This window comes from Triticum aestivum, chromosome 4D (genome assembly GCF_018294505.1).
Source record: "Triticum aestivum cultivar Chinese Spring chromosome 4D, IWGSC CS RefSeq v2.1, whole genome shotgun sequence".
Classification (NCBI taxonomy): Eukaryota; Viridiplantae; Streptophyta; class Magnoliopsida; order Poales; family Poaceae; genus Triticum; species Triticum aestivum.
In genome coordinates this window covers 353,901,524-353,910,715 of record NC_057805.1, presented here as the reverse complement: position 1 = coordinate 353,910,715, position 9,192 = coordinate 353,901,524, and the positions used below count along the sequence as shown (strand labels likewise).

Here is a 9,192-nt window from a genome sequence, read left to right as displayed (position 1 = left end):
GATGGTGATCAAAGGCACAAGATGATGATGGCCATATCATGTCACATATTTTTGATTGCATGTGATGTTTTATGTTTTATGCATCTTATTTTGCTTAGTACGGCGGTAGCATTATAAGATGATCCCTCACTAAAATTTCAAGGTATAAGTGTTCTCCCTGAGTATGCACCGTTGCGACAGTTCGTCGTGCCGAGACACCATGTGATGATCGGGTGTGATAAGCTCTAGGTTCACATACAACAGGTGGAAGACAGTTTTGCACATGCGGAATACTCGGATTAAACTTGACGAGCCTAGCATATACAGACATGGCCTCGGAACACTGGAGACCGAAAGGTCAAATATGAATCATAGAGTAGATATGATCAACATAGAGATGTTCACCATTGAAGACTAATCCATCTGTCGGGGGGATGACCTCCGGGTAGGCCCAAGACGGCGAACGATGCTTCAAAAACATCGGGGCCAGCAACGCCCCTCAATCCTGCTCGCACTTGGCCGGGTTTCTCGACCCGGCCAAGTCCCTCAACCCGGCCGAACTCACCAACCCGGCCACCCGGCCGGCTCCCTGTCCGGCTGTTCCAGCCGGCCTGCGACGCGAAAAGTCAACCGCGACATCACATTCGACGCGACACCGACAAGACGGCCATACCGCGACCACTGTTGTTGATAAATCATACACTATTCACTCGTCATACGCGACATCATGTACAGTGCTACTTGTCTCTGGGCACTATCGTATAAAATGACCCAGGGGAGGCACTTTCTTGAAGAGAAGGTCACTCTCTTGGCCAAGAAGGCATAGACTTAACCAAGATAGCAAGCCACACTACAAAGTCAGCATCCATCCATCCATGCTCACGCACACACTCATACAGCCACAAGGCCCATACGGCCACATCCATCCATGCTTCACGACTACTAGTGCCAAGAGCACTCACGCACACACTTGTGCTCACACACACATATGAAGCTAGCAGCCTCCGGCTCCCTTCCGTAATATACAGCTCAAGGAGCGCTCTATATTGCAACATATATTTTACATATATTCAGACATACAAAAGTAGGAATATTATCTCCGAACCTGGGTAAATCACCGCGTGCTGTTTGCCCAATCCCGTCCCTTGATATCCAAGAGCAGTCTTACCCTCATCTCAAGCCACCCCGTGCCATCTGTCGTCTCGCAAACCCGCCCGCGAGATAACCACGACAGTTGGCGCCCACCATGGGGCAAGCTGCCACGGAACCGCGGTCCGGGCAGGACCATCTTTGTCATCATCAAAGCGGAGTCGCGCTGTCTCTCCGGTAGCGCTCGGAGGCTCAACATCGACCTGCCCCCGAAGCGACCGCGCGGGACGGCACGTCCTCGTCATCGGCATCGCCCTCTTCATCACCACCACCGCGACATCGCCGTCGTCTGCGCATCCGCGTGCTACATCTCGCTCTGGCCGTTTCGGCTGCGCGTCGTCCCTCCTTCGCGCGCTCCTCCGACGCACGCGCACGCGCCCGTCCTGTTTCGCCACCGTCTCCAGCCGCTCGGCAGCCCACATCTCCTGCTACGGCCTATGGCGTGCGGCCACGCGCATGGTTGCCCCCTCGCTGCCCATATATTAGCCAGACCCAACCCAGATAATCGCCGTATAATTCCCAGATAATGGTCAATTGGCCATGCACTAGCCATACACTTCCGAGACAACGCATATACATTGATTAGATGCAAGTTGGACAACGCCTGTATATTGGTCAGATAATAGGGGAATTTGATTATTTGCCACCGCTTATTTTGTAGTTTGATGATTTGCCCTCCATTACTTTGTAATTGATCCGATGACACCCTTTACCTGGCACTTTGCTAATTTGCCCTCTGGCAAGTGGGTCCTGCAAACAAAGACCAAAACACCCTTGCCAATCGATTGACCAGGAATCGCTCGTCGGTCATCGTTCTCGCCTCGTTCTCATCCCCTTCTCTCGCACAGGAGACGGCGGCGGCTACTGGACCTGACTCGCCGCCATTGGTCATCAACGGCGGCAGCCCTGGTGGTACTCTACGGCGGCGGCTACATCCCGGCCAGGAGGTGAGTCTGTCTCTCTCCCGCTCCTCTCCCCGGCCACATAGGGTTAGGGTGACTAGTCGCCGCCGCCGCCCCTCGCGTTTTGCTCCGTCACCCCTCGCGTTTTGCTCCGCCGCCAGCAACCACCTTCCTGTGCGCCGCCGCTCCGGCCACCGCTTTCCCGTGCGTCCCCGTCGCCCGCATGCCCGTGCGCGTCGCCACTGCTGCTGCACTCGGCCGTGCGTGACAGGCCGTCGGGGAGCAGCAGCTGCTCGTGGAGATCTCATGATTGCTTGCTTGCTGCTGGAGCCTCATGATTATTTGCTTGCTTGTTGTTGCAGATGAGCTAGGTGTTGGAGATGGCTGAACCGAAGATGGGTGAGCACGTTGTTGCGGATGGCTTCGACTTTCCTCTTTTGTTTGTTCCGGAGTTGGGGTGAGAAAGCAAAGTAACTTCTTTTTGGTGCTCATCTGAATGCACGTTAGCGAATAGACACTAACTCCATCGTATATTGTTCGTTATTGGTCATTGTCGAGTAGGCCGCCTCCGCCGTCGTTGGTGTTCACATTAACTATTAGAGTAGCCCGTTATGTCTACAAGCTTGATGATGGAAGCGAGCAAGTTGTTGACAAGCATGATGTTGTGTTTGATTTCAACATTTCTGGTATGTCATGGGTTAGCTTCAATGAAGATGTGGCAGAACATATCAAAATGGTGTTGGCTGATGAGGCGACACATGCAGCATCACAACTTGATGTGGCCGTCACTCCAACAAGGCACATGATCACTATGCCACAAAGTCTCCAAGAAAGTCCCAATCCAGTGACAAGAAGGATGTTGGCCATGGCGTTGGCTGATGAGGCGTCGCAGAAACCTACCCCTACCATGGAAGACACCATGATAGCATACGACATGGCCTCAAGCTCAAAAGCTAGAAAGTTGACCCCGAAGAGAAGGAAGTACTAGTGATGTGCTTGATCTTCTCTATACTTTTGGTTGTAATATGACAGACTTAGCATCCTTCACTTTGGATGTAACATGGCAGCATGGCAGCTACTATTTCTTTATGCTTTTGGTTGTAACATGGCCAGTTACTATGGCCTTGTGCTTTTGGTTGAAAAACATGGCAGTAAGAATATATTGTCTTGATATTGTGTCATGGTGTATGAATATGTCCAAATATATGTTTGAATTTTTCCGTTTTGTGCATACATATCTTTAGAAGTGAATTAACGGGTAAAATGTTGTCCAAATTGAGCCAAAATGCTGCCCAAAATTTGAACATTTTTTTTGAACCACCTAGAAAAATTTCTAAAAATTACAGAAATTCAATCATATATGTACGACTAATCTGGGAAAGTTTCATGCAATTTTGATCATTGGTTGAACGACAAAATGCATTTCAACTTTGAGCTTGACTAGTTTGACCACATTTTGACCGATATTTAAAAGTTGTCAGAAAAAATTCTAAAAATTATAGTAAATCATTCATATCTATGTGACTAATCTGAGAAAGTTTCATGCAATTTGGATCATTGGTTCAACGGCGTTCTTTGAGCTTATGGAGATATATAATGGAGCTCATGGAGTTTGAACAGGGGAAGGAGGGGGCACAGGGAGACGTGGGGCAGCGTGAGGCAGCAGGAGTTTGAACAGGGGAAGGAGGGGGCGCAGGAAGCAGAGGGCGAAGGCAGCAGGAGGAGCATGAGAGCAACCGTGAGGAAGAGAGAGCAGCAAGTACAGCGGCCGCCGGCGAGCAACACGTATAGCAACAGCGGCTGTATTTTGAACGGGAATGACTAAGGATGTGCTTTGTTTGGGTCCAGGGGTACAATGATCCTCTATTTTGTCTACTTAGTTTGTCTATTATGTTTATAGATTGTTTTTGTGTTGAAAAGTGGCAAAAGATCAAAATACAAAATAATAAGTGTCAGCAGATCAATTACAATCTAACTAGTGGCAAATTGTCGAAGTTCAAAGTAAAGAGTGGCAAAATATCAAATCGCCCCAGATAATAGGCGGACATTGGTCGGATAACGGCCAGACGCTTGGTCCTCCTCTGCTCGTCGGGCTCTTTTCACTATTTTAACCCTTTCAGAAAATTTTAGCACAAAATTAACTTCACATAAAACTATTTCACGATCTGACTCTTTTAGTAACGCCACAAGTCGTGACGTTTCTTCTCTATTTGAAAATGTCGAACTAGCTAGCGTTGCTTCACTTCATAAATAAATGAAAAATGTGAAAAACTAGTTAAAACGCCAACCATCCTTGGCGTTGCATGCTTGGGCAGCAACGTCCACCCACTTGGCGTTTCCAACAACGCAAAAGACTTTGGCGTTTCAACTCTGTCACGTAGCGTCTCGACCAGACCAGCAATGCTAGCTAGTTCGGCATTTTCATATAGTGCAGCAACGCCACGGCCTTTGGCATTTCTAAAAGGGATTAGATCGTGAAATTGTTTTATGTGAAGTTCATTTTGTGCTAAAGTTTCCTCATAAGGTCAGAACAGTGAAAAAGGCCTGCTCGTCGCTGCCGGCCGTTTCCTCCGCCCGCGGGGCCGCGCCGGCCGCCTCCTCTCCAGCCTCGCTGCTGCCTTACCACTGCCGCTGCTTCTTACCAACCCCTGCTCGCGCGGCCGCGCGCGCTGCTCCCTACTCGCGTCCGGGCAAGCGCCAGCGCCATCCCGCTCCGCTCCTGCGCCTCGCGCCTTCAGCCCGGACAGAAGCTCCAGCGAAAACTGCCCGCCTCCTCCTGACATCCTCTGCGTTCTCCTCCCGCACACAACTGTGCCACACGCCTCTCCGCGCGCCCGCCCAGCAGCAGCGGCGGTCATCACCAACCTCCCGCTCGGGCCGGCCGCCCATCCTGCCCCGGCCTCCCGCGCGCGGTCCCATCCGCGCCGGTCCGGCCGCCGGCTCCGCCCGCTCCACCAACTGCGCGCATCGCCCCCGCGCACCGACCCGCCTGTCGCCGCTCCATCAACCGCGCGCTCACCGTCCGCGCCCGCCGGCTCCCACCATGCGCATGCCGGCTTCCGCTGCTTCCCAGCCGCAGGCTCCCGCCGCCCGGCTTGCTGGTTTCCCCGCAACCCGGCCTGCTCCGCTCCTCTGCGTCTGCGGGTCCCCCGCGGCCGCCTCACCTCTCCTCCCGCTCCGGCCCAGCGCCCCGCCGTCGTCCGCCCGCGCCACCGCGGGTCGCCTCGCTGCTGCTCTCCATCGACTGCGGCCACAGGGTCGCATGGCCGCGCGCCTGCGGCCTCCCCGTCGCCTCCACCTCCTGCGCGCCGGCTGCGGCGCCCCGGCACGCCGGCTATGCCCGCGCCGGCTTCCTTGCAACCCGGCCTGCCGGCTTCGCCCCGTGCCGGCTTCCCCGCTGTTAAACTGTGTATATACGTGGCCTTTGTATAAACATTGTAACATTGTATTGTACCCCTTGATACCTCTATATAATGAGATAGCCACACCCCGTTTAGGGTGTCGGGCAGTTTCCCAAATCACTTGTTTGGTATCAGTTTAGATTATGATGTCTTCCGCTGCTCCCGCCGCGGCCGTCGTCGCGCCGACCTCCGTCGCCGCCGTTGCGCCGGTCCTCGCCCCTACGTCACCGTTCCTCGCCTCTCGGCCCCTCGCGGTGGCCTATGGAGCCCTGCCGCCGCCCGGTTCTCCGATCGGATCTGGCGCCTCGGGGGACCCTGCCTCGACCTCGACTGAGATCGCTGCACCGCCGCCCTACGGTGTCGCTGCACCACCGCCCTACGGCGCCGCCTCACCGATGCCCTACGGCTCTAACTCGTACGGCGCCTTCCCGGTGGCCCCTGGTGCACCGCCGCCGCCGTCGTCTTCGTGGCAGGTGGTGTCGTATGGTGCGTCGCCTCTTCACCAACCCTATGCGGCGCCCCCGCGGCATCCCTACGGGCCGCCGCCACCGCAGCCGTCCTACTCAGCGCCGCCACCGCAACCCTATGCGGCGCTGTAGCACCAACCCTATCCAGCGCCACATGGGGGTGCGGCCCCTTCGCCGCGTCAAACCTACCCAGGGGGCGCGGCCACCTCGCTGCAGCCGCCTTCCGGGTCCGCGGTCGCTCCGCTGCAGCAGTCCTACGGGGCCGCGGTGACTCCACAGCCGCAGCCTCACGGGGCTGCGGCCGCCTCGCCCTATGGGGCTCATGTTGCGCCGGACTATGGCGCCCTCGCCGCTGGTCCTCCCGGGTACGCACCGTACTCGGTGCCTGCTGCTCATGCTGAGATGGCTCCGTCGATGGGTCTTTATGCACCACCGACACATGCTCATGCTGATTAGGCTGCCGTGCCGTCGCCATTCTACTTCTCGCACCTGCTGCCGGTGAAGCTTGCGCCGGATAACTACTTGTCCTGGTGTGTCGTGGGTTTGTCACGGCAGATGTCCTCGTGAAAGGACTTGGTCGTGGAGCCATCCCTATGGGTTAGCTTAAAGGGGTTGAACCGGACAAGGGACACGAGAGTTTTATACTAGTTCGGCCCCTTACGATGAAGGTAAAAGCCTACGTCTAGTTGTGATGGAATTGCTGGGGTTTCGATGACCAGGGAGCGAATACGCTTTGCCTGAGTCTCGAGTTGTTATTTGTTGTCCCTGAACCGCCGCCGGGTCGTCCCCTTATATACCTGGGTTGACGCCCGTCGATTTACAGAATCCCGAGGCCGGCTCATAAACGTGTCCGGCTCGGTCTCTGCTCTTTCTATCTTACAACACAAGTTTACATATCAATACTGGTTTATGCCTACAGGCCCTTAAACCGGCTCTGGGCCCTGGGCCTTCATAAAGCGTCACCGTCTGTCTTCATGGGCTTCAGATATAATGAACTACTTATGGGGTTAACCCGGCCTCTCCTGGCCGGTTTACGCCCAGTAGTAATATCCCCAACATGGCGCGCTCAGGTGTTGCCTCTTCTGCGGAGCCGCTACTTGGAGGGCTACGTTGACGGACCCATCCCGTGTCCGCCCCCTCATCATTCGGCGTACCACACGTGGGTGGCCCAGGATCAGGCCATCCTCTCCGCCATCTAGTCTTCGCTCACTCCGAGTGTTTCGTCACTGGTCATCTTTGCCGCTACGTCCAGGGAGGTGTGGGCGGCGCTTCACACTAGCTTCGCCTCTCAGTCTCAGGCGCGTGCTCATTCTATACGCACCGAGCTGGGTGAGACCAAGCTTGGTGACCTCAGCATCACGGACTACTTCAACAACATGACCGGTCTCGCCGACACGTTGGCCTCCGTTGGCCAGCAACCGCAGGATGAGGAGTTCACCACCTATGTGCTTAACGGGCTCGATGATGATTATGACAATCTCATTGAGAACGTTCATGGCCGTGATGATCCACTTCCACCTCGTGAGCTTTATGCACGACTCCTCGGCCATGAACAGCGCATCAAGGCGCGCCGTGTCTCCCCCGGCTTCGTCTCCGCCAACGCTGTGACTCGCGGTAAACCTCCGAAGTCATCATCATCCGGTGGCAAAACGGCGCCCTCATCACAGCAGGCCTCGCGGGGCAACGCGCCGACCATCACTGGCGGTAGCCGGTCGGTTGCTTGATGTCCCTGCTGTGGCGCTCAGCAGGCCTGTCAGCTATGTGGCATTGAGCGCCACATTGCCTCCCGCTGTCATCGTGGCTACAAGCAAGACTTCCCGGGCCTGGGCAACAATGGCAAAGGGAATGATAAGCAGGCCGCAGCCGCGGTGACGAGTCATGAGCACGGTCGCACTCCGTCCTATCCCATTGACCCCACGTGGTACATGGACACCGGAGCTACCAACCACCTCACTGGCGAGATGGGCAAGCTGTCTACTCAGGAGCCATATCGTGGTCATGATCAGGTGCACACCGCCAGTGGAGCAGGTATGCGCATCTCCCATGTTGGTCAGGCTTCTCTCCTCACACAAAATTTTCGTAAATTGCATCTTTCCAATGTCCTTCGAGTTCCCTCTGCTACACGTAGTTTGTTGTCCAGCCATCAACTTACTCATGATAATAATGTCCTTGCTGAGTTTCATCCTTTTTGTTTCTTTATCAAGGATCGGGACACGAGGGCCGTTCTGCTTAGCGGTCGTCTTCGCCATGGCCTGTATGCACTTGACGCACCGCGCACACCTCCCATGCAGTTTTCTTCGCACGCGTTCAGTGGTGTTCGTGTGTCGCCTACGCACTGGCATGCGCGCCTTGGTCATCCTGCGGCTCCTATAGTTCGTCATGTTTTGCATCGTCATGAACTACCAGTTGTGTCCAATAAAACTGCTGAAACTATTTGTGATGCCTGTCAGCAGGGCAAGAGTCATCAACTTCCGTTTTCAGAGTCTAGTCGTGTTGTGAAACATCCTCTTGAGCTTGTGTTTTCTGATGTATGGGGTCATGCCCAGACGTCTGTTAGTGGCCACAATTATTATGTCAGTTTTATTAATGCTTATAGTCGGTTTACTTGGCTGTATCTTATTAAGCGCAAGTCTGATGTATTCGATGATTTCATCCAGTTTCAAGCACACGTTGAGCGTCTCCTTAAGCAGAAAATCATCCATGTTCAATCTGACTGGGGGGGGGTGAATACCACAACCTCAACTCTCTTTTTAACAAACTTGGGATTTCGCATCGTGTGTCTTGTCCTCATACACATCAGCAGAATGGAACTGCCGAACGTAAGCATCGTCATCTTGTTGAAACTGGCCTAACCTTGCTAGCTCATGCATCTGTTCCGTTTCGGTTTTGGAGTGATGCTTTCTCCACAGCCTGTTTTCTCATAAATAGGCTTCCCTCATGACTTCTGAAAATGCAAACCCCGCTTGAACTCTTGCTCAAAGAATTCCAGACTACACTTTCCTCAAAGTGTTCGGGTGTGCGTGTTGGCCTCACCTACGTCCATACAACAAGCATAAGCTAGAGTTTCGGTCTAAGAAGTGCATTTTTCTTGGGTATAGTTCCCTTCATAAAGGGTACAAGTGCCTTCATGTTCCTACAAATCGCGTCTACATCTCTCGTGACGTTGTGCTTGATGAAAATGTGTTCCCTTTTCGTGCACTTCAGACAAACTCTACCACTCCCCCACCACCGGTGCACATGTCCATACCTTTGCCTGATCAATTTGTGGATGTTGCATATGCCCCTGCATTGCTT

The 9,192-nt window shown here is 54.1% G+C and overlaps 1 protein-coding gene across 1 annotated transcript; it reads left to right on the top strand.

The window, feature by feature from the left end:
- Positions 1 to 2,390: 2,390 nt before the first annotated feature.
- Positions 2,391 to 3,135, top strand: LOC123100023 (uncharacterized). Its single transcript, XM_044522023.1, has 2 exons — positions 2,391 to 2,487; positions 2,592 to 3,135. The coding sequence occupies exons 1-2, from the start codon at positions 2,411 to 2,413 to the stop codon at positions 3,016 to 3,018; spliced, it is 504 nt and encodes a 167-aa protein (XP_044377958.1). The 5' UTR covers positions 2,391 to 2,410; the 3' UTR covers positions 3,019 to 3,135.
- Positions 3,136 to 9,192: the final 6,057 nt, after the last annotated feature.